We start from the raw sequence: 26,242 nt of genomic DNA, 5'->3' as shown, positions 1-26,242 counted from the left end.
TATCTCATTCTCTTTTCAAGCCAGAGCTGAGAGCATCAGAAACACTCAGATTCTCTAACACTTATTAGAGTGCTACTGTCGCCCAGCTGAACAAGTAAACTAGAATAACTTTCTGGTGCAAACTTCCTTGCCAAACTCTAGCTCATTTGTCCGTAAGATTTCAGGGAAGAGGCGTGTATCATGCTTAAGCCCACTCCTATATAACCCATGCCCACCGCCAGTCCTGCCATCAAAGACTAAACACGGCGATCAGTTTGGAAGATGAGAAACGAATACCAAGTGCCTACTGGACACCATGTATTTCTAATCCCAACAACAGCTTTGCAAAGTAAGCATTATTATTATTTCTGTTTTACAGATAAGGAAGCTGAGATTTACCTAAGGCCACAGAACTGAAACCAGGGCTTCCATTCTCAAGTTCAGTGTCCTTTTTGCACCACCCCAGTCTCTGGGGAAACTATCCTAATAGCTGAGAAGACTTCTTCAATGGTCAATTCCCCACTAAGAAAAATGGCAACAAAACTCAAGGCTCTTCAAGGGTTCATGGGGAATAAGAACAAAACGTAATGAAAGTTGTTGCGATATCATTCAGCAGCAGAACCAGAAGTGGCTAAGAGTCAAAGTTGAAAACAAAACAGTCCCAGGACAAGTGAACACCAAGAGCTGCAGATCAGGTAAGAAAAAGAAAGAGAAACAAGAAAGCCAAGAAGAGGGTAGGTAGGCAGGGCTGGAAGAGGCATCAGAAAATCAGAGAAAAGATGGACAACTGGGGTCCCAACTGTTGGGGCAGAATTACCTCCAAAACAAAGGTCCCCTGGTTTCAGACACTCAATCCTCAACCAGGGAGGGGGTGATCAGCTCTACCTCAAGGAAGCAGAGGGCACATCTGCAGTGTCCACTTGCCAAGTGGCTGTTGCCCCTTCTTTGGCAAAGAGTGGCCTGGTTTTCATCTGGGGAGCCCCCTCACCCCTCTCTCAGTCACATGGTCAGATGAGGGCAGCTCCAACCCCGGTGCCAGTGGAGGTCACGTGACTCGAAGCTGACCCATCACAGAAGTCCATCACCCAACCCTGGGGTTTAGGGATGGGCTTTTGGGATCCAAGACAGACTCCTGAAAGACACCCGGACAGGCTGAGAGTCTGGTGCTGCTGGGAGTTGCCTGGCCCACCCACAGAGGGCGCCAGCCTGAAAAGGACGCCCAAGCAGAGGAAACCAGGGGAAATGGGAGATGTCCGACCACAGGTCCAGGCAGGTCTGAGGCCAGACCCACACCTGGACGTTTCAGTTGCAACACGAGCCAACAAATCTCATTTCTGCTCAAGCAGTCCGAGCTGAGCGGTCATGGCCACACTAGGAGGTCCGACAGCATGAGAAAGCTCCACCCTGCCTGCTTTTGTCTGACAGAAAGAAGGATCACTTCCATTTGGAGGCTGTGGCTTCTACATATGGCACTCCATTGCCAAGAGGCAAAAGCACCAGAGGGTAACAAAAAAGTGGGGTCCCCACCCCAGCGGTGACGTCTAACTGAAAACCAGGTAATTACCTGATACACGTGGAACGCGTTGGTGGCTTTGCCCCGGAGAAACACTGACGGGATCCAGACGTTGATCAGCGCTCGGTTTGATCTGAACAAAAGAAAGATGCAAAGTGGTCATTTCAATTTACAAAAAAAAAAGGGAGGAAGCTATTTTCTCCTTTAAGAGGCACACGATGTACGGCAACATCTATTACACTTAATTGTAAGCCAAAGCATCAGTTTCCATCTCATTACTTGGTCCCCCAAGATTATTTTTAAGGGACTTAGTTTAAAAAATATATATATATATATTTTTTTAATTTATATATGCAGTTCGTATTCTGGAATGAGAAAGAACTGCCCTTCTGTCCTTACTAACTGAGTGACCGTGGCCCATAATTTATCTGAACCTCAGTTTGCTCATCTGAAGAAGGGGGGTCGATCACCGGAAGCCCCCATGAGGCAGGGGAGGGTCAGGAGCACTAACGCCCACAGGGCTTCTGGAGCGTTTGGAGGAGTCATGCTGCCTCCTCACTGTGCCCACTTTAGACCCTGACCCCCACTTTAAGGTCAGGCTCCACGAAAGAGCTCAGGAGACCAACACTCAGGCTGTGCAAGAGATAGCTCTTTGGGGTGGGGAGAGGGGATTCCAGGAAGCCAGGCACCCATAACCGCTCTTGCAACTTTTCCAAAAACACTGTGTGTGGCTCAAATAGAGCAAAATCATTTACTGAGCACATACACTGCACGGCTCCATGCTGTCACCTAGATTATCTCGGTTGATCCTCGCTGGCTATTTGAGAGGACTTCAAGGGTTCTTTCGGTTATGTGACACTTCCGCCTTGCGTGATGACTTGAACCTAACTCTGAGTCACTGGGTGCATACACCCACCAACACCACTCTTCCACCGGCTGCATCTACATCATGTGAAGCTGATAAGTTAGTTAACTGTCACCGAAACTTCCAGGTCAATCATTAACAGCTCTCCCAGCAGTGCTGTGCAATTCCGGAAGGGCTGGCAGGTCCTAGCCCTTGTTTCTGCTAGGAGTTGCTCCAGGGCCAAACGCTTTTCCTGGAGCTCTCCTTATCTCTGAAGAGCAGCTCTTAAAAATTCGCCAGCCTCCTGTGCTTAGAACACAGTTTGAGACACTGATGATGGAAGAGTCCACGACTCAACAGCCTCACAACCTCCACAGTAAAGAGCATTTCGTTTTCACAAAGAAATGCTTCTCTCCTAAAGCAGCATTTCTTCTAAGCTCTGAGCCCAGGTGCTGACTGCCTTCATGGGGCAAAATACACCCTTACTTGATCACCTCCCCAGCGCCCCAGGTGCAAATGGCCACTCTGAGGCGCCAAACTGATTTGGGTATCTAATGACACCCCTCCCGGAAAGGTCCCCCAAACTGTGCTAGTGACTAGAGTGTTCCCCTTTCACTGCTGTCGGGAGGGGGAGGGGTGTAGAAGTGTAACTGACACTCTGGTTTTCATTCACCTCCCAGGATTGGTGAGGGCTGGACCACCTCCCAGGGCTCCAGGAGGTCCCCCAGGTCCCCCCCTATGTGCTCTCCCTTTCAGAGCACACAGCTCGCTGTATTAGACTGGATTGTCCTCTCTCTCCTAGACATAGAAGTGTGAGTTAAGGGAATAAAATAATGATCCCAAGTATGGAAGACCAAGTAAGTTGGAGGAGTCAAATCTACCAGGGCAGTTGGTATGAAGGGAGGCCGGGGGGGAGGCGGGGGATGGAGCTGAGGTCAGCCAGGGCCTTCTCTGCAAGAGAAGAGGGAGAGGGAAATGGCACGTCGCTCTGGCTTTAGTGGAGATGATCAAGCTGGGGGGGGTGGGGGAGAAAAGATGAGGTGGCTGCACCCGGCAGAGGATGCCTGAGAGCAGGGACCATGGCTGACTCATCCCCTCCACCGACCACCTGGCACGACCCCTCCCCACAGCAGGCGCGTGGTAAATTCTTGCTTTATGAATGAGTCCCCTGCGCCTCACGAGTGGCTCGTCTCTGGGATCCCCTCTGCGGCTTTCACCTCTCTCCCCAGCTGGTCCCCCCTTTCCCTCCACCAGGCCACCATCCCATGATCCTCTTCACTATGTACTCCCCTCCACCCCCACCCCCCGCCAAAGGCCCATGTGAAGCAAACTCGCCTTTGATTTTCATCCTTCACCTCTTAACCTCCACGACCCCCCTCACCAATCTAACAGCCACCTCCATCTCTACCGCAGCTGCCAAGCAACTGCGGGGCCTCTTGATCCCCTCCGCGCTTTTCATAACCCCACTCTTGTCATCTGCGCCTCATGAATGAGGAAACTCAGGCTCAGAGAGGTTAAGTGGCTCGCCCAAGGTCACACCGGCACGAGTCCTGCAGTTAAGATTTCAACTTGGCTCGGCCTGGCTCTAACAAAATGCTCTTCCGATGCCCCGCCCTCTCTCCTGGGGAAGCTGAACCTTCCTCTACTCAGCACAACTAAATGAGAGAGGAGGGAGGTTCTGCTTGCCCTTGACTCAGGACCCACTCCTCTCTTCACCAGCCCCAGGGGATTACTGGTCCAAAAACCGAGGCATCTTGATCAGAAAGAGTCAGTCTGAAGACCAACTATATTCCTCAGGGGTTATCAGCAGAGGCACCAGACAGAATTAAACCCAGTCAAAAATCAGACCAATGTACTGAACTACTGTCGTTTCCAATAGCCCAGGAGTTGCAAACTCAAAATTCGAACAGGAGACACCCGGACAATGGAATGAGTGGAGTGGTCCATGGTCAGACAAAAGGGAGAAAAGGGGACTGCAGCAAGCTGACAAGCATGCGCCCTGGATGGAAGAGGCAGCTGCTGCTCAGCTCTAGCTGATGGGGGCCTTGCTGGGATTTCTTCTTTTAAAGAAAATGGAGAAATTTAAATTTTCATGTGATACCTTCCAACTCTTAAATGTCAGCCAAAAAAAAAAAAAAAAATTGTTTTTCAATACCCAAAGAGGGAGATAAAAACACATCTGAAGGCCAGACTCAGGCTGCAGGCAAACAACTCCCCACCTCTACAATAACCAAATCAGCCATGCAGATTTCAACAGTGGTTGCGGGTTCCCTCTATGGTCTCCTGGGACGCAAGCCAAGTAACAAGAGTCTTGTTTCTAGAGGGCCCCTCATGAGCAGATGCTGTGGACTTACATTTCAAAATCCGACAAACTCTGGTCTTCGGATGTTTGACTCAAATCTCCAGGCACCTGCCACAGGGAGAGGGGGAAGGGGAGAGAGAAAATGCATCATGGTTACCATGGTTTGCATAATCACACGAAATTCTGCTTCTCAATGACCCCTGAGCATTTCCTGTTCACAATGAGGTGAAGAAGCAGTTACTGGAAAACAATATGGTTAAAGACAGAGTTATGGTAATAAAAATATGTCACCATGAAAGACCTCAATTACCTTCACGGAAAAAAAGGACTGTTAATCCTACTGAGATCATCATGGGTATGTAAAAGCATGTAATTTTGGAGCTATAGAGGCCTAATTAGGAGCTGAGAGGCAAGGTATCAAGTGTGCAAAGGCAAAAATATGCATCAGCACCGTGATAACCATCATGCAGACACACGTGGTGAGTAAACACAAAGGGAAATGTCTGTCCCCCAAATGGCTCGATCCTTTCCCCTCACATGTGTGAGCAATTTAAGGCAGCCGAACATGACCTCCTCTTCTGACTCAGAAGGTCCCCACGAGAACAGGATTGGGTGCAAGAAACTAAAACGCCTGGCGGGATGGCAATTCTCATCCAGAGCAGACAGCAAATGGCCAGCACTTGTAGATGCTCAATAAATCGTGATGTTATCGGACCTGGGAATGAGCTTCCTTTTGTGATAGGATCGAATTTGAACTGGAGAGAACTTAAGACTGTGGATCAAAACTAAGAAGAACCAAGAGGGATAGAGAAGGGTGCGGGGTGACGAGGGAAAGTTTCTCACTGTGCACCTGTCAGGGCATTCTCCTTATCCTCAATCTTCATCAATCGTGATCAGGATCCAGGGCTGGGTAATGCTCCCTGCCCCCCCGATGAGGGAACTGAGGATCACAGAGGCTGAACTTGTCCAAGGCCACACAAGTAGGAAAGGGATACGAATTCAGGTCTGTCCAGGCTTTTCTGCTACAAACCCTCAGCAAACAGAGGAAAAGCCAGCTCAAAGGTGACAGGAGAACGTGAAACTTGGCAAAGTCTTGCCTGTACAGAGGATAAGAAGACACTAGAAGGTAGTCCTTAGAGAAACAGCAGGCTCCTTCTGGAGGCAGGAGGATGCAGTGGTTATGCAGCCTGGGCTCTGGGACCACACGGCTCAGGATCCAATCCCGAGCTCCTGTGTGGCCACAAGCATGTCACTTGACTTCTCTGCATCACCCTGTCCTTGTCTGTAAAATGGGTATGTACAATACTAATACGCACAGGGTGAGAACAAGAGGAGTTGATATGTGTAGAGAATGTGGAACAGTGCCAGGCAGGTAGAAGGGTCTTCTTGACTGACCTGTGCGCTATAATAATATGACAACTATTGAGAAGTTGTCTGTTATCCTTGACACCATACATGAATCTGTCCACCACCTGGGGGTGTCTCACCCCATACATGGCAGCCCTGAGGGAGAAGGGCCCAAGCTGAGCCCTTTCCAGGTCCCTGGAACTAAGCAATTCAATTGGGCTCTGGGCGGCAGGCTTTGCTAAGGAGTTGCTGTTGAGAGATTCTTTCAAGCCCAACAAGGAGAAATCCGCCTAACCGCTTGAGAGAACATCAGTTTCAAAAGATCAGGAACTCCCTGGGCTGGGGGTTGGGGTGGCCCTGCTGTTAGAGGGACTGTTATTTTCCTCTGGGCGGCTGTGGTGAGAGCTGGCACGATCTATCAAGGGAAGCCATGAGGCTGTGTGTACTGAGATCCCTAAAGACACCTACATCCTTTGACCCAGAAATCACAGTCCTCTGCTATCCAGAGGAAACAAAGACGCCAACCAAAAGGATCTAAAGGTCCAACTATAGAGAAATGATTCAAGATATTATGACATGTCCGTATGAGATGCCTGGTTTAAAAAGAAATGAGTTACACACACACACACACACACACACACACACACACACACACACACACACATAAAGGTACGAGCACAAAAAAAATTCCGGAAAAGGATCTAAGAAAATAACAGTGGCTATTGTTGATAATAGATTAGGAGTGGTATTGGGGAGAGAAATGCTTATTTTTCATTTGCTATCTTTCTGGAAGATTACAAAAAATTTATCTTTTGAGTGAATTGCTTTAAAAGAATTTAAATGTGCTTTTGAAGAATGAGATAGCATTCCACGTGCAGTTATGAAAACATCTCCAAGATGGACCATCACGTGAAAGCAAAAGCAGGGTACAGATGGTGGGTCTAATACACCACCTTGGGTGAGAAAACAGAGAATGAAGAATATCAAGTTGTATTTGTTTTTGTTTTTTTTTTGCAGTACGCGGGCCTCTCACTGTTGTGGCCTCTCCCGTTGCGGAGCACAGGCTCCGGACGCGCAGGCTCAGCGGCCATGGCTCACCGGCCCAGCCGCTCCGCGGCATGTGGGATCTTCCCGGACCGGGGCACGAGCCCGCGTCTCCTGCATCGGCAGGTGGACTCAACCACTGAGCCACCAGGGAAGCCCTATTTGTTTGTTTGTTTTTGCATCAAGAAGGTAGAGAAGTGAAGTTCAAGGCACCAATCAAAGGGGCACCAGCCTGTGGGCACTAGGGGTGGGGGTGGGGCCAGGCAGCCGGGTGGGAGCGAGGCTATTTAGTCAACACTCTTTTGTATCATTCGAGTTTCAAAATAATCTAATACTAACAATTAAAAATATAAATTAAGGGCTTCCCTGGTGGCGCAGTGGTTGAGAGTCCGCCTGCCGATGCAGGGGACGCGGGCTCGTGCCCCGGTCCGGGAAGATCCCACATGCCGCGGAGCGGCTGGGCCCGTGAGCCATGGCCGCTGAGCCTGCGCGTCCGGAGCCTGTGCTCCGCAACAGGAGAGGCCACAGCAGTGAGAGGCCCGCGTACCACAAAAAAAAAAAAAAAAAAAATTATATATATATAAATTAAAATGCATTATCCCACCAAAAGAGTGCTTTTGATAAATTTCTAATGGCATAGAAAAAAAGCTCCTGGTCTCTGTTTAATAAAAAGCCGCTATGGGGAATTCCCCGGTGGTACAGTGGTTAGGGCTCGGTGCTTTCACTGCCGAGGGCCTGGGTTCAATCCCTGGTTGGGAAACTAGGATCCTGCAAGCCACAGGGCACGACCAGAAAAAAATTTTAAAAGAAAAAATAAAGCTAATACGGACTGCAAATGCCTAGTGCGAGTCTTGAATGTAACTCATAATGACTGTGGATCAATATTAGGATGAAAGAGATCTGAAAGACAGTGGGGTATCAGAGAGAGGGCAGTCAGATGGATTTGTAGCATGGATCTGAACTTTCCTGTACTTTCTACAGTGAAGATGCATTAATCGTGTAAATGCTAAGAGATACATATTATATTGTATATATACACATACATAATATATACCTCCATTAATTATATGCATAATATGTTAAGTGTGTATCACATTACTTCGTAAAGTGAATAAGATAGTCTTTCCAATCCTCCCCCGCAGGATGTGAGAGGCTCGGCCTTCAGGTCTTCTATTCATGAGGGATGAACGAGGGCTAAGGCTGGCTCTGAAGTGCCCCCTTCCAGACACCAGTCTCCCCTCAGCACTTCCACATGGAACCCAGTGCCTTCTCTGGTGGGGCTGCAGGGTGGCTCTCCACCTCTCTTCTCTGAGCTTTCCCTCAGCACCTGAGCCTGGGGAAGGTTCTTTGGCACAATGTGAGGATCAGGTAAGCAGATCGGAGGAAGGACCTACAGACTGTGAAGGCACCAGTGGCATCATTACACTGCCTTTAAATGCAGCCTCTTCTCAAACTGGATGTGAACAGAGCTTGGACCCGGGGAACCTCATTCACAAGAAGCAAGGTTCTGACTGTCTGCCCCACCAGGCTGAGGGGAAGGGTGACCAGAAGCAAAAGATAAGATGAGGTTTTTTTTTTTTTTTTTTTTTCTGTGTTTTATTCCCATCCTACCACTAATCTCTTCATGACATTTTTTTCCCTTAGAGTCCATATATATGTGTTAGCATATGGTATTTGTTTTTCTCCTTCTGACTTACTTCACTCTGTATGACAGACTCCAGGTCCATCCACCTCATTATAAATAACTCAGTTTCATTTCTTTTTATGGCTGAGTAATATTCCATTGTATATATGTGCCACATCTTCTTTATCCATTCATAAGATGAGGTTTTTAAGGATAGATGTCACTCTACAATGATATGAACAAAGAGCTTCTGAAAACAATCAATTTTTAAAAGAAAGTATCTTCCTGACAGATAAATTTCCCTTCAGGGATGCTTATTTGTAGGGGGACCCTCTTGGACAATGGATGCTAAGTATTCGGGAGTTGTTAAATCCTCCCAACTCAGGAGTTTTTCTTTTTAAAAAAATTTTGTTCTTTTTAAAATTTTATTTTTATTTATTTATTTAATTTTATTTTGGGCGTGTTGGGTCTTTGGTGCTGTGTGCGGGCTTTTCTCTAGTTGCAGCAAGCAGGGGCTACTCTTTGTTGTGGTGCACAGGCTTCTTTCTCATTGCAGTGGCTTCTCTTGTTGCAGAGCACGGGCTCTAGGCGTGCGGGCTTCAGTAGTTGTGGGTCGCGGGCTCTAGAGCGCAGGCTCAGTAGTTGTGGCTCATGGGCTTAGTTGCTCCACGGCATGTGGTATCTTTCTGGACGAGGGCTCAAACCCGTTTCCCTTGCACTGGCAGGCAGACTCTTCACCACTGTGCCACCAGGGAAGCCCCCAGGAGTTTTTCTTCTGATTACTGGCATTATTGGCATCAGCATGCCAGAAGACATTTATGTGTCTGCCTGAGTTCAGGGAGGCTGGCTGGAAAAAGAGTCCATGAACTTTCTGACCTCGGTAGAATAGATCTTAAAAATCAGGCCAGGCTCTACAGCAACTGCAGTATGATAATTGATGGCCAAACTTATTAAACATCTTAACATGCTCTCTTTTCATTCTGTCTACCCAGATTGCAGCTAGATAGCATCTGGGGTTTACAGTAAGCATCCAGATAGCTGATTTGACTTCATATTCTGGCAGTGAAAGACTTGTGGGGTAGAGATTTTGTAAGAAAAATCAACTTTCTATTGATACTGGCCACAAACATCCCTCGTGCCTTCCTAAAGCCCTGGGGAGTCTTGGAGGACACATCTCTGCAATGGAGGCTTCTTTTTGATTCCATCCAACATGGAGCACAAGTAAGTGTGGTTGTCCTCATTTGCTTCTCCCTGGCCCTGCAGAGAAGGTGGCTCATCATCTGGCCTGCAGTCTGGGGGTTCGGGGGTCAGTATGTGAGTGCAGAGAAAGGCAGAGCCCATGGCTGGAGAAACAGAGCAGCCAGGACTTCTGGGTCTTTCTGTAGCAAACACCCCAGGCGCTGCATACACAAGGATGTGGAGGGACAGGCGAGACCCACAGTCAGAATCCTTTTCCATCTCTGGGTACACAAGTCAGCCTCCACTGATCATGAAAGAAGTCACATGGCTCTCTGAAGGTCCTGCTAGAAAGCAACAAAGATGGCGACCTGAGGGGGCCAATGTGCGTTGAACATCTACTACGCGCCAATGTATTCTCACATTATTAATCCTCAAATAAATACTGTGAAGGATGTATTATCGCAAGTCATGCTTCCCTCCTTTCTTCCCCCAGCCTCTTTGTATGGCTGGCTCTTTTCACATCTTTTCAGATTCAGCTAAAAGATGACCTCCTATGAGATACCTTCCCTGATCACCGGAAATAAGCAGATTCCACACTGCCACCCTCTACCATTCCTGATGCTCAGGCTGCAATTATTCCACACTCTGTATTGGTCCCTCCCTGCGAGCTTGGGGACAGCAGCTTCCACGAAAGGTCATTCACACAGGCCCTGGCATGTTGTGGGCACTGACTGAGCACTTGTGACTGAGGAAACAAGTGAATGACGAGGGAAGCTCCATTTCCACCGAAGTGTCGATCAAGTTTTAAACTGCTCTGGAGCAAATTTGAAATCATCATGCATGAGAAGGATGAGTTAGTTTGGAGATAAGAGGAACCAAAGGAAGAGAACCATATTCCTTGTCTTCTAATTACAGGGCTCTCGAATTCACTGCTCAAAAGACAAGGCAAAAAGGCAGACAATACAGGGCAGCAAATCTTTGTCCCAATCGTGAAAAAACACCCATAATTTATGTTTTCCAGTCACTTTCTCACACACCCCTCTTTTCACATAGCCTTCCCTTCAGCAATTAGCTCTCACTTTGCACTGCCAGAAACGACAACTATTTTCCATCCCACCAACACCTTGCTTTCTCTTCTCAGTTTTTAAGAAGGAGCAAGTTGTGAAATGCAGGGCTCTGTCTCCAGCTTGGTCACCCCGCCAGAGGACAAACAGGCTCAGGGCTGCTGCTTTGAATACAAAGCAGGCCTGGGCTTTCCTCCCCTCAGGGAGGCTGCTGCCAGGTCTGGACCACTTTCAGGGTTGTGTGTTTATCTGTTAATTTGTTCTTTGTTTTACAAATATACAATTAGAGGCATCAGCTGAGGCCCGAGACTCTACTGGGAGTAAAGAACTGGCAAATAAGAGCTTTAAAGAGTCTTTAATTCAATCCTCTGAGTATCCCTGGAAGCTTGCATAAAGGCAGGCTAGCACACTTCTGTGAATTAGTTTTTGTAGTGTCTGTTTTTCCCAAAAAGACTCTGAGGGTCTCTGGAACAATATTCTCAGAGCCCCAGAAGGTATCAGGCATATACTGATTGCTCAGAGCATGCTCCCGATGGACAGACAGATGTACAGATGAACGGATGAACAAATAGACAGATGGGGGATGGGATGGTTGGAGGAGGGCAGGGATGAGAAGGGAGGGGGCGTGAGAAAATTATCTTATTTACTAAGAATGGACACCTAGTTTCTTTCCAAGCAGTTGCTAAGTGGCAGTTACTCTCATTGTTCAGGGGCAGAGTTCAAGGATGTTGGACAGAACAGACAGGCATTTGGGGCCCAGAAGTCCCCATGCACGAGTGAAGGGCCAGATGCTCCACCACAGATGCACACACCGTTACTCAGACAATTAGTCTGCAAATCCGTACTAGGTTCCTCTTATGGGCCAGACACTCTGGGTACCAGAGAGGCAGCAGGGAGCAGGGGAGATGAAGGCCTGGCGCCCATGGAGCACACAATCCAGCCAGTGAGACCGTCTAGAAATAACTGATAGCACAATTACAGTGTGAAAAGTCCATGGAGAAGAATCAAGAAACTAAGGTTTCTGGGAAGGCGATTCGGGAAAGAGTCTGGAGGGACCCGTGCTGGAGCTGAGGCCTGAGGGAGGACGGCGTGGCTCTGGTCTTTGCTCAGGTAGAGGGAAGCCTCCAAAAGGATGTAAGCAAGGGAGAGACCGGGCAAGTCCCCATTTGAAAAGTCACTCTGGGCAGCAGGCAAGAGGGAACAGCCAGGAGGCTGCTAAGCAAACATGCACACCCATACACACACACTCATACGCACAAACACACATCCACGTGCACGTGCACACACACACCCATATGCACACACACACCCATACACACACACACACCCATACACACACTCATACGCACAAACACACATCCACGTGCACGTGCACACACACACCCATATGCACACACACACCTATATGCACACACACCCATACACACACAACCATACACACACTCATACGCACAAACACACATCCACGTGCACACATACACCCATATGCACAAACACACACCTATATGCACACACACCCCCATACACACACCCATACGCATACGCACACACACCCATATGCACGCACGCACACACACCCATACACACACCCATACACATACACACACCATACGTGCACACACACCCATACACATACCCATACGTACACACCTGTATGCACACACACCCATACTCACACACACCCGCATACACACACCATCCATACGCAAACACCCATACACACACCCATACATGCACACACCCCCATACACACACACCCATATGCACACACCCACCAATATGCACACACACACCCATACACACACTCATACGCACAATCACACACCCACATGCACACACATGCACACCCATACACACACCCATATGCACACACACACATGCAGATGCCATCTCAATTTGGCACACCAGATAATTTGCCAATGTCTGCCCATTGCCTTTTCAGCAACAGATTTTTTTAAGCCTCACCTATAAAGAAAGTACAAATCCACAAGTGTCTCCAGTTTCTCTGGGCTTAATTACTAATAAAAGCTATTCTTCAGTTATGAATTCTCAGCCAATCTCTAGCGAAAGACTTAGGCTTCTTAAGAAGGAGCTGAGAGCATTCGACTCATCTAAACCCTCTCCTGCTACACATGAGGACACCAGAGCTGAGTGGCTGGGTGCCCCCCCTGCAGGTTTCTATGGCCCTGCACCACAGCGGGGGTCATGCCTGCTCCTGGCAGATCTCCAAAGCTTCTAGTAGGTGCTGCAAGGGCTTAGTGGCCAGAGCCTCCCCTCCCTCAATGCCCTTCTTCAGCAAGAGCAGCTTCTAGGGACTTCCTTGGCTGCCCAGTGGTTAAGACTCTGCACTTCCACTGCAGGGGCTGAAAGTTCGATCCCTGGTTAGGGAACTAAGATCCTGCATGCCATGCAGCCAAAAAAAAAAAAGAGCAGCTTCTAGTATACTTTGACCCATTTCCCATATCGAGTTTCCAAGGCAGAGCTCCTTTTAAAGAAAAGGGTACACAAGCATGATTTACTTAAGAAGAAAGAAGTTTAGAAAACACTCAACTAACTGCCTCATTTCACCTTTAACTCCCATTGAACAGCCAGAGAAATGGAGGCACAGAGCAACCAGAAGATGCCAAGGAGAAGCAGAGCTGTGCAAACTCTGGAATCCAAAACTGCTCTCACCAGGACTGCAGTGTAAGTGGAGAGTGAATGTAGGATTTCCTTAAATACACAGCAAACACAGCTGAAACTGTCACTTAGAAATTAGCCAGGGACCACCAAGCAGCATTTAACAGCATTAAGATGTATCAAGGAGGTTTAAGCGGCAGGTCTGCGGAGCTCATTACTGCAGACAGGAGCGGGTCTGAGTCTATCTGGTGATGCGCTGGAGACACTAGGCTGGAAGGACAACAGAAGTCCCCCTCCAGGCCTGTTACCCCAAATGCTGTCTTCCTGCAAACAGAACAGCCCTGATGAGCTCGCACGGGCAGGTGTGCTGCTGGGGGAAACCCTCCAGGGCAGAGGGGGGGCTTGTTCATTTTTACATTCCTGGTCCCCAAACCCAGTACCTCCCCAGAATCAAAATCAACAGTTGGCAAACTATGGCCCACAGGCCAAATCCAGCCTGCGTTTGTAAATAAGTTTTCATTGGAACACAGTGACGCTGGTATGACATGTGTGTATCACTTATGGCTGCTGTCACACTCTATCCCCAAAGTTCAGTCTGTATGACAGAGACAGTACAACCCACAGCACCTAAAATATTTACTCTCTGGGTATTTACGGGAAAAGTTGGCCAACTTCTGCTGTCGTTGATGGCTGAACAGATGTAGAAAAATCATCAGGAATTTCAAGGAAACACTTCCTTCTTCTTGGTGGGGAGGAACAAATGTTTGAGCTCCACAGCTTCGTGAAACGACTGTCAGTACTTGAGAGTAAAGAGAGGCCCCAGATCTGGATGGAGGGAGAGGGATAAGAAATGACATTTAGGGCTTCCCTGGTGGCGCAGTGGTTGAGAGTCCGCCTGCCGATGCAGGGGACACGGGTACGTGCCCCGGTCCGGGAGGATCCCATATTCCGCGGAGCGGCTGGGCCCGTGAGCCATGGCCGCTGAGCCTGCGCGTCCGGAGCCTGTGCTCCGCGATGGGAGAGGCCACGGCAGTGAGAGGCCCGAGTACCACAAAAAAAAAAAAAAAAAAAAAAAAGGAATGACATTTAAGGATCCAGGCCCTTATTTACATCCATTTACATCATCCTCACAACAACCTTTCAATATGAGGATTTCATGTCCCATGTTCTACAAGAGCCTCAGAGCGGCTCTGCGACGTGCCCATGCACACAACAAGAATTCAAACCCAAGTTTGGCTGAAATCGGAGCTGTGCTCTTTTTACTACACCTACCACCTCCCCCCAAAGAAACAAGGGTGCAAAACGAGAATCCAGGCTAATCCCTGAAGGAAGGAATCTGTTCCTTGTAACGGGAAATGAAGACACTTGAGCAGTCAGAGCATGTATACACCTGGGCTCCGAGGCTACTGACACGTCTGGACTGTATTTCTGCCATTACAAGTGTGATGATTACATAAGCAGATGAGCAGGCACTGCTGACCTGTAGATAAAAGCAAAATGACTCTGGAATGTTTCCTCCCAGGGTTCTTTCTGGGGATTTAATTTCTACCCCTTCCAAATAAGAGAGCCACACCCTAGAGGCTGCTTCAGGTGAGTGAGGTGGGTTGGAGGGGTGAGTTTCTCAGGAAGTTCTTTAGTGAATCCCTTTGGCTGCCCAGGTCCTAGGGAAACACGCAGGGAGGGTCTGGTGTCTAAAGGTCAGGGAGACCTGGGCTTTGCCAGTTACTAACCGTGAAACCTACGTCCCAGTTTCCTTTTCTGTAAAGCAGGGCCAGCACTCAACCACCCCAACCTCTGCAGCTTCCTGTTTATAAGCTGCCCAGCACGCTGCCTGTGCGGTTACAGTACATCGTCCTCGGCTGCCATTTCTCACCTTCCCTGTCACCTCCCTGCAGGAAGAGGACAAAACAAGAAGGGGAACTCGGGCCAGCTCCAGACTTTAGCGATCTTGCCTTCAGCTCGGGTGGTTTTTTAAAAATCAGAACCCATTTCCCACTACTGAGAATTCACCATGTCTCCTGATCTGTCTCCGGGGCAGCACAGGGCCGCCCACCAGCTGCTCCGAGCAGAGCAGCACGGGCCCCACCAGCAAGAACGGGCACTCGAGCAGGCTGTCCGTGTTCTCCTCAGCCCAGCATTTCTAGCCCCGTCCAGCTGTGCCACAAGGAGCGAAGAGAACTGATGTAGTCCGGTGTCCCTCCCAGTCGGTGCTAAGGCACCGAAAACTGAACGGCCAACTTGGTTTCTACACGTCAGCAACAGAAACCTATATGCTACTCTCTTTTATTGGATCTGTCCGCTCTGCTGGAACAGAAAGCTTCCTGCTTTATTTCTTACCCTTCAACTCCCCTCTTATTAAGACTGAGCTTGTATTTCCACATGTCTGTGAATATGGCCCAGGCTGAAAACGCAACTGTGGGTTTTCCTTTGCCTGTACTTTCAAGATTTCGATTTTTTTGGTAAGCAAACCACTTTTTTTGATTGACATTTTGCCAGGAGGCCCAGCGTTAGCGGCAGCGCCCTGGCTGCTCTGCAGGGCATCACCCTGGCGGCCACGGGTTAGGGGACGCGGTGGAGATCAGAGCAGCAAGAGCGCAGGGCACGGACGCCAGAGCCCAGCACCTGGGGACCCTCTTTCCAGTGCTGTGAGCCTGGCAAGTGGCTCGACCTCTCTGTGCCTCTGCTTCCTTCTCTGTGGAATAAATACAGCAATTCCACCTCCCTCACAGGATTGTCCTGACAAAGAAGTGAGACAGTTGATGTCAAGTGCAGGGAAGAGAGCCCGGGAGCCGGGAGGCTCCACGTGCAGCCATGGCTGCATCACCCTGAGCAGCCCAGCACATGAAGGCCCAGCGGGAGTCCTCGCAAGGCCAAGTACACTGGGCTGGGTGTGGAGGCAGATCTTACACTGCCGGAAGGTCTGAGCGCCTCTCACTCATCACACCCACAGCGGCTCAGGGGCTGGCGAGGCTTGGGTCTGGGCTGCTGGGTCTCCCGTCAGTCCTGGAGAACACGGTCCATCTGGCTGCCTCACTTCCCAGCACATTGGATACCATCTGTGTCCTCTACATGAGAAAACCCAGAAAGGTGACTTTGAAAAGTCACCCAGAGGCATCTCATCTTGTCTTGTTTGTCCATCTAGACCTATGATCACCATTTGTCACCACGGCAGTCAGCCAGGGCACATGGCTTTTCCTTCGTTTGCATGTTTGCTCCTGAGGTTTGGGGCAGCTGGAGACCATGCTGGGAGGGGACCACAGGCCACTGGGCCCAGCTCCCGTGCATGTCACTCAGCAGGGAGAGGGGCTGCTGGGGCCAAGCTGGGTGAGAGCCCAGGGCTCTGCCCTCCTCCCACCCACCCCAGACCCTGTGTCCTCTTCTCAGACGCCTGGAGCCCCGTGGGACACAGCTTGAAACCCACCACCCCGAAGAAAACCTCCAGTTCCCTGAGGAGGACCACCCCCAGGCACAACCTCCAGGAGCTCTGGACTCACTCCTGCCACCGGCCATGTCCACTCCAGGTTCCTTCCTCACCCAATTCCCCGGACGTGTGCCTTTCAAGGTTGGCATCTTTCAAACCCTACAAGGCTGAGGGGCCTCCACTCAGCAAAGCCTTTAAAACCTGACGTTCCTCTTTTACAAAGACAGCTGAAGGCTGCCCCGTGGTGTCCCCACCGCACTTGGTACGGGTGGCTGTTGCGGCCCCTCCAACGTGCATGGAGATCACTGCTTTACTCCCTACTTTCCTAGACACCTGAAAGCTGACCGGGCACCGGGCTGTGCTTTCACCCACCTCAGACACCCAGGACCTATCATGGGGCCTGGCAACAGGGTAATAATCTGTGATGACATCTATCTTTCTACCCTAACAGAAAGGTCTGGAAGGATAAGCACCAGACTCATCAGGACGGTCGTCTCTGGGGAGCGGAATGGAACTGAGGGTGACGGACAAAGAGATTTTAACATAATGTCTGAATATTTACATTCAGAATGTATTCATGGAATACATGTGCCTGCCAAAACATTTTTTAAAAATAATAGCAGCTGTAATGACTTGAATGGTGCCCCCCCCCCCAAGTGGTATGTCCATATCTTAAGACCCAGAACCGGTAAATGTGACTTTATTTGGAAAAACAATTTTGCAGATGTAACTGGCTTAAAGATCTCGAGATGAGATCATCCTGGATTAGCCGGGTGGGCCCTAAAACCCAATGACAAGTGTCCTTAGAAGAGACACACAGAGAGGAGCAGGAGAAGGCCATGTGAAGACAGAGGCAGAGATTGGAATGATGTGGCCACAAGCCAAGGAATGCTCGGGCCTGCTAGAAGCTAGAAGAGGCGGGAAGGCTCTTCCCCTGGAATCTCCAGATAATACCTGGTCCTGCCGGTGTTCACACTTTGATTTCAGACTTATGGCCTCCACAACCATGAGAGAATAAATGTGTGTTGTTTTAAGCCACCAAGCTTGTGGTGACTTGTTACATTTATTGATCTCATGCTTGGTGCCAGGTCCTGGGTTACACATTTTAAATGCATCATTACCCTGAGGGCTTGATACTATTATCATCCTCATTTTATAGATGAGGAAACAGGCACTCAGAGAGTTGACTTAACCTGCTCAAGGGCACAGGGCTGTAAGTGCCAGAGCCAGGAGTGCACTCAGGTGTGGCGTCGAGAGTCCACACTGGGCTGTAACATGCAGTGAAAGAACAGGCTTTGGGGTTTGACAGGTCTAGGCTTGCACGCTTACTGTGCCATCCCAACCAAGGCCCCTGACCTCTCCAAGCCTCACTCTCCTCAGGTATAAAGCAGGCAAGTAATATTTCCCTGCTAGGCTTATTATGGATTAAATGAAATAATGAAAATAGAGTCTGGTGTACTGTATCCCAGGGCCGGGTACAGAGAAGGCGCTCGGCAAGCATCTCCTGAAGTCATGAATAAGGTCGGGTCAGGGTGCTGCTCACAGGCAGGGATGGTCATGTCAGAGGGCGGGGGTAGGAAATGGCTGGAAGACATGATCTTCCATGAGGAACATGCTGACTACAGGTGCAAACTGTTTCCTACATTCACTCACCCAACCCAATCCACTATGCTCTCGGCTCTCGGAAACACCAGATGGGTGGGAGGATGGATGAGTCCATCGATTCCACAGAACAGCTCGGGCAGTTGGTCAGCCTTAGGGGTTCCACTGTGCGGGAGTAAAAGGTGATGGCATTGATGGCAGAAAGGGAGAAAGAATTCTTAAAGCTGAGCTCCTGTCCTCGAACACTAAAAAGGCCCATTCCTGAACCAGCACCCGGACAGGTTGCTGTGTGATGTTCAGCGATGAACACCAGCAGTAACTCCAAAACAGCACCTTCCAGAAACACTCACGTGTCAAAGTTAACAGCCCTGCCGCACACACACACACCAGTGCCTCCCCAAACCAGCTAAACAATGGCCTCATCATGGCTGGGAGGCCGCCACTTGCTGCCACGGCTGACTTAGGCAGCAATCACCAACACCCTCGGTTAGCGCCCCAGACCTCTCCCCGCAGAGATCAGACACGACAAGCAGTCCTGCCTGGGAGAAATCTAATTTTCTATCTGTCTTTCATCAACAAGCAATAAATAATGAAGTTCTGCTCATCAAAGATGCCAGGGACAGTGCAATTTAACATGTTTTATAATTACATCTCCCAAAGTGCGATGTGTCCCCAGTCCCCTTTGAAATTGATGACTTCCCAAGAAGACGTTTTTGGAACGGAGTCAAAGCAGCAAGAATACAGTCCTAGACCCACAGCCTGGTCCCTGCCCGGTTTCTAACATGCTGAGTGGCAGCAGGCAAGCCATTTCCCTGCTCTGAGCTTCCATTTCCTCCCCAAGGAAAGGAAAAGGCAGGATAAAGGGGTGGACTGTGGCTCTTTGCTGCCCGGCATCAACTCCCCTCCTGGGAAATCACCCCACCAAGAGATTTGTGTGGAACAAACCCTACCCAGCCTTGATCCAAGGGTGATCACCAAATAACACAGATCAGTCAGCATATCCTGTCCTTGTGGCCACAGTGACTGGCTCAAGCTGGTTCAATCAGAGTGAAGCCTGGGGATTTTGCTGGCTACGGTGGACAGTCTCGTTCTTTCTCTTGATGATTACTGAGAAGATGGGATCCCAGCTCATCCAGCTCTGAACTTTTCAGTTGCCTAATGTAACAAATTCCTTGCTCTGCTGATGCCACTTTGGCTTGGGTCCTCTGTTTCTGCCACTGAAAGCATCCTAACTGATACAGAAACGATGATCCCTTCCAGGTCTGGCATTTATTTTATTTTATTCCATATGTTTTCCTAGGAAGGTCAAGACCTCAAAAGAAAAACCCAAAGGAAAGCCTTCAATCCCTGCTGCCAAGGAGAGACTGGAGCTACTTCAGGACACAGACCATGTTGATCTTGTCTTCGATCTCCAGTTCAAAGCATAGTATGTGGAACTCGGGAAACTGAGAAACTCAACACACGTGGACTGAATGGATACATCAATCAGACGGAGGAGGTCTGCAAACTGTGGGCCCCTAGATAAGCTTTACTTCTCTAGTGAGCATCGCCATCAGAGCCACCATAACTATCACCAGTATCGCGGTTCAGTGAGTGCTACCCCGGTGCCAGGCACCAAAAGCTCTGCAGAGATTATCTGACTGAGGTCCCATCACTACCCTAGGAGGCAAGTAAGCTGCCACCTCTGGAAGTCACCAGGGCCAGCCACAAATAACTCTGCTCCTTCTAGGTGCCTGGTAGGACTGCACGTCCTCACTTACCTGCAGTGACCTGCGTCCAGGCGACTTGCTTTGCCAATGAAATAAGAGAAAAGTGATGTGTCTTATATCCAGGCGGAAGACAGAGTGTGTGCTCGGCCAGGCTGTTTTATCCCCCTACCACAGCCTGGGTCTGGGTGTGAGAATGATGACAAGATGCAGCAGAGGGCCACCAAACCGGTGAAGGAAATGCAACTGGATGAGACAGAAACCATTGCTTTCTATAATGGCATTTTGGAGTTCTTTGTTACTGCAGCATAACCCAGCCCACCCTGACTAATATACCACACCCCATTTTACAGACAGGAAAACTGAGGCTCAAAGAGGTGAAGGGCCTTGTGCCAAACCATGCTGTTACTGAGGCAGAGAGGCACGTGTAGGCCTGGAGAACACAGACCTGGCCATTGCTGCTCAAGTTCTGAGGAGTTGTGATCCACCCCCGCCCCGCAACCAGGTGACTTAGGGCTTTCACTGCCAGTCTTGCCCACACACTCTTGGGTGGAAACCCCGGGCACTAGGAAAACAGAGGTGTTGATCCCTCTGTACCTCAGAAACCAAGAGTCCACCCTGAAACAGCAAAACTGACAAATACCAAGTTCCCCAAACCCCAAGACATGTGAAAGTAGAGACATGTAAGAATATATACAATTCAGTATAATAATACAAAAAGAATGGAGGAGAGCGATGAAAGAAATAAAATAGAACTACTATGGAAGACCAGACCAGAGAACGTCAGTATGCAGAAAGTCCTGCCATAGAATTTCCAGATCATAAATTTCTATACAATCATTTCTCTATCATCAAAAAGCAGCAGTAATTTTGACTCAAATGCCTCTTGACCAAAGAGTGAAACAAAACTAGTTACAAGATTCACTGTGTCCACAAAACAAACAAACAAAAAACAAACAGTGAATGCTGACAGGAAGCACAGCTTCTCCTGGCGTTAGGACCTGCGAGAACGCTCTCCCATGGGTGCCCCTCAAGGTGACAGGGATGTGAATTCGTGGGTGTCTTCAGCGTAGTCCCATGCTAGGCAGCCTCCTAACATATGGCCCGGTGGCCCCTGTCCTGGCATTCGTGCCCTGTGTCATCCCTTTCCCTGAGGGTGGGTGGGACCTACTGACTCACTTCTAACCAACAGATGAAGGCAGAAATGATGGGAAACCAGTTCCAAGGTTAGGTTATAAAAGACCGCGACTTCCATCTTGCTGGTCTCTCTCATGTTTTCCTGGCTCGCTCACTGCAATGAAGCAAGTGGCTATGATGAACCAGGGTTGTGAGAAATGGCCTCCAGCCAACAGCCCAGGAGGAACTAAGGTCCTCAGTCTAAGAGCCCCTGAGAAACTGAGTCCTGCCAACAAGCACACGGGTGAATATGGAAACAGATCCTTCCCCCATCAGGCCTGACATGTCTGTGGCCCGGACCCAGAGAAAGAAGCAACTAAACCACATGGATTCCTGAAACCATAAGATCGTAAATGTTGCTATTTCAAAATGTAGTTTCTGCCTCTACGCTTTGGGACAATTTGTTATGCAGAAACAGACAACTAGCACAGTCCCTAAACAAGTATAATGATGAGTTTTGTTCACTGTTTCTGTGTTACCCCTTCATGAATAGTTGGCATACTGCCCAATCCGTCCCAGTGATGCTATGGGAACCAAAATAAGGGGGCCTAAAACTTTGATCCTGTGATGAAACAAAGAGGAGTACTTCCCACACATCAGCCCGCCACAAGGCACCGTCGTGATATTTGCCACATTTGCGTACTATCAGCACTATTGTTTATTAATGTTATTTTTTCAATCAACTCACCTTTTTTAGTTATAAAATTTACTCAAAAGGAAATCACTCTAGCAAATAGAAAACCAGCTACACTTGCTATATAGAGAAGGCAAATTGAATCCAATGAAACCAAAACTCTATTAAATTCTAGGTGTCAGTGGTTCTCAACACCATCTGCGTTAGAATCACCCGAGGCAATGCGGGGGGTGCGCCGACCCCACTGCAGAGATTCTCCTTCTGCTGAGCTGGGGTCTAGACACCCCAGAATAGATACTCGTAGCTTATGGGCTCTGGCGAGGGCCTGGATGCCATCAGCTCAGCTCAGCTCACGTGAGTGTCTCCTCCACCGCACTGCTGACTAGGAGGGCCCAGGGAACAGTCCATTCTCTGCATCATTGGTGCCCAGGTCAGCCCCCGACACATGGAGGATGCTACTGCATTATTTATGCAGTGAATAAATAAACGCGGTATCATCCTGGATCCTGGGGGTGGGCAAGATCGGACCGCTTGTCCAGGAGGAGAAGTGATATTCCAGATGGGGGCCCGGGGCAGAGGGGGCAAGCCTCCTCCAGCCAGCCCTTGCTCTTCCATCAACAGTTTGCCCGGCTAAGCTCTAGCTTGTTCCCAAGCCAGAGAGGACAACACAAATTCTCTGTGACTGATGGATAATTTCATACTCAAATTGGAAGCACTTAAACTGAGACATCACGGAAATCGGGGTGGGAGACATGATAGTTCCCTGAACATGACAGCAAATAAAAAATGAAAACAGCAATGTTGATCATCTCATGACATATAAATCCATGGTCCCTTGCCGGTATAGGGAACTGGCATAGAAGGTTTCGCTTCAGTCAAATTCATCAAGTATTTTCTTTCCTTTTTTAAAAAAATAAATGTATTTATTTTATTTATTTATTTTTGGCTGTGTTGGGTCTTCATTGCTGCACGCAGGCTTTCTCTTGTTGCGGCGAGTGGGGGCTACTCTTCGTCGCGGTGCACAGGCATCTCATTGTGGTGGCTTCTCTTGTTGTGGAGCATGGGATCTAGACGTGTGGGCTTCAGTAGCTGTGGCACGCAGACTCAGTAGTTGTGGCTCACGGGCTTAGTTCCTCCGTGGCATGTGGGATCTTCCCAGACCAGGGCTCGAACCCACGTCCCCTGTACTGGCAGGCAGATTCTTAACCACTGCACCACCAGGGAAGCCCCATCAAGTATTTTCTGAGCATCCACAGTCAGGATGCTATGGTGGGAAGTGAGAACTAATATTCATTCATTCATGCCACAAATATTTAATACTCTTTACCAGGTACTGAGGACACAGTCAAGTATACAACAGACAAAGGGAGACAGTAAATCAACAGCTCTATGCCAAGCAGTGATAAATACTGTGAAGAAAAATAAAGCAGGGGGTGGAGGTGCTACTTTATTCAAGGTTATGATAAGCTGATATTTGGCCCCTACTTTGGGTGATTTAGAGGTATTATCTCATTAATTCAAACCTCATACAACTCTCTCTTGTGGACACCACCCCATTTAGGGATGGGGACATGAAGACTCAAAAAGTAAGACCTACCAGCTCCACGCTTACTAGTCCTAAGCACTTGGGGACATTATCTATCTTACTTGTGCCTTAGTTCCCTTATCTCTAAAATGGAATCAGTAATATCTACCTCATGGGCTTGCTACTACGTGTAAAACACTTGGGGAAAGATTTGGTACATAAAAAGTGCTCAATAAATGTTACCCTTTGAACGTAGGAGTGTAAATATCACTCCCACTTTTAAGGACTTCATTATCCTTAATGAAGATTAAGGAGAAGATGGAGAAGCCAAAGGATACACCCATGAAACTAGTGGATGATAATATCAATGAACGCACTGTATTGATTTACACCACCAGTCCCGCCGCCTGATAGGCCCATTTTTCCGTCCAAGTTCTACTCATCCTTCAAAACCCAAGTCAAACCTTTCCTCTCTGAAACCTTGCAGGACAATCCCAGCAGTTAATTAACCCAACACTGTGCCACCATTACGCCTGATTCTACATAATTCTCTTATTTGTTTGTTACTTCAGTCACTCAACAAATATGTATCAAGAGCTTGCCCTCTGCCAGACCCTCCCCATACTCCATTGCAATTACGTGGTAACGTGTCTCTGTGTGTCCTCCACTGTGTCCTCCAACAAACTTCTGTCCAGTGGCGGAAAAAAATCAACTGGGTATAAGTCAACAGAACAAATTCATTAATAAGTAAACAAAGGATGACATAAGAAAAGTAGACAAAATGGGTGGTTCAGAGGGGGAAAAGGATTACAGGAATTCAGAAGAAGTTAAAAATAGAAACAACTCCATACTGACCAGGACACTGAGGGCTTTAGAATGAGCTGGATTTTGAAGGGTGGGGAAAATCTGGAAGGGTGGGAAGAAAGGAGAAGGCAACACATACCCAAACTTTTAGAGTAAGGATCTCTGGGAGAGGGACACTTGTATTTTATACTCTCTTCAGTTGTACAGTACTTAATTTCTTTCAAAAATAGATGCTTATATTATTTGTGTAATTTAATTTTAAAAAGACTTTAAAGCATGTCTTCTGAAAGACAAAAGGCAGAGAAGCAAGGCAATGCAAGTATAAGGGCATGAGCAAAGGTGAGGGGCAGGACTCCGTAGCCCAAGAGCGAGAGGAGAGGACAGGGCCAGAGTCAGGTCCCGCTGCAGCATCTGCCAGATTCTTTCTAAAACAAGGTTAATATTATATATAAAATAAACAACAAGGACCTACTACATAGCACAGGGAACTATACTCAATACCTTGTAATAACCTACAATGGAAAAGAATCTGAAAAAGAATATATACAACTGAATCACACTGCTGTACACCTGAAACTAACACAACACTGTAAATCAACTCTACTTCACTAGAAAAAAAAAAAAAAAAGAGATCTGCAGGTATTGAGGTACTAGGAGCCACAGCTGGCTGTGAGTCTTGCTGCAACAGGGGAAGGAGGTGATTCTCATTGGAGACACATGCTCTCATGCTGGCAAAGGCCATGACACCCTGGAACAGAAAAAAAAAAAATCTGAGTGGACACAAGGTTTTTCTGACTTTATCAAAAGCCTTGTCAAAGTCAGATCTCAAACGCCTGGCTGGCAACATCCATCACATCTCAAAACACGGCCACCCACTTTGGTGTGGATAAGGCCCAGAGGTTTTGTGTATCTGGGAGAACACAACTTGAACCCTGGTCAGCAAAATTCTTTTCCTCAGAAACAAGAGCAGCAGCTCTGCAGAGCCAGTGGGCAGGAAGGCTCAGGAACCCCATAGGCAATTCCAAGATGGTACCCATCCCTCAGGAATAGGTCACTTTCAAAAGAACAGGCAGCCAATGGTTTGACTTGGTTTCCCAGAAAAGAAGACAACAGCAGATCTAGACACAATCAGCTCTGTATCTCACAAACCAGCTGACCAGGGAATAAACCTCCATGACACATACAGTAAAAACAGCATTTATTTCCACTGGAAGATGACATAAATCCACTTCACGGAGATGGAGAACGCTTCCAGAACAAACTGTAAGATCCCTCTCGTGCCTAGATGCCGCTCTCCACTTTGGCAGCCCCAAGTCAATGATGGACCAGGAGAGAAAGAAGAAGAGATGGGCCTTTTTTTTTTTTTTTTTTTTACTATTATAAAAAATAGGAAGAAATCTTTAAAAGAAAAAAGTGAGTCACATGCAATTGGTGGGGGAGAAGAACTAATCAGACGGGAACTCTGTTATGGTGGAGAAAGATACTTATTAAGAAATAAACACATATAATATATTTAGAGGGTTTATGCAAGTATAATCACGCGGCTGTTACGTATCCTTGGAAATACAGTGTGTGTTAATTTAGCAGAAATAGAATCAATTAAATTAGGATTTAGATGGACATGTCTTAGTCAGTAGGATTGACAAGGCACAGTGGAGACAGGATGGAAGAGGCTGGAGAGTCTACATTTTGAGGATGACAAAAATGACATGAGTCAAGGACAGCGCCACGGTCTGACAGCATGGGACAGAGGTCCAAGCCCAGACCACATGGCTGCTTGAGCCTCAAGAACAGCTTTTCCAGGCTAACAACATAAGATTGAGACACCTACATGCCAATAAAATACACAGAGGTTAGGA

General features: G+C 48.2%; 1 protein-coding gene across 2 annotated transcripts in view; it reads right to left on the bottom strand.

Annotated features, from left to right (window-relative positions):
• The window catches only part of SNX29 (sorting nexin 29), a 545,210-nt gene that overhangs the window by 171,796 nt on the left and 347,172 nt on the right, over positions 1-26,242 (bottom strand). For both annotated transcript variants that reach the window (XR_010836418.1, XM_059038667.2), the window contains 2 exons: positions 4,691-4,746; positions 1,544-1,625 (listed from right to left, as the gene is read on the bottom strand). Coding sequence is in view for 1 of the 2 variants with exons in the window: in XM_059038667.2 (XP_058894650.1) it covers positions 1,544-1,625; positions 4,691-4,746 (138 nt within the window). In the remaining variant the exon portion in view is untranslated. The remainder of the gene's footprint in view (positions 1-1,543; positions 1,626-4,690; positions 4,747-26,242) is intronic.

Source organism: Kogia breviceps, chromosome 14 (genome assembly GCF_026419965.1).
Source record: "Kogia breviceps isolate mKogBre1 chromosome 14, mKogBre1 haplotype 1, whole genome shotgun sequence".
Lineage (NCBI taxonomy): Eukaryota > Metazoa > Chordata > Mammalia > Artiodactyla > Physeteridae > Kogia > Kogia breviceps.
This window is presented reverse-complemented; position numbering and strand designations above follow the sequence as displayed.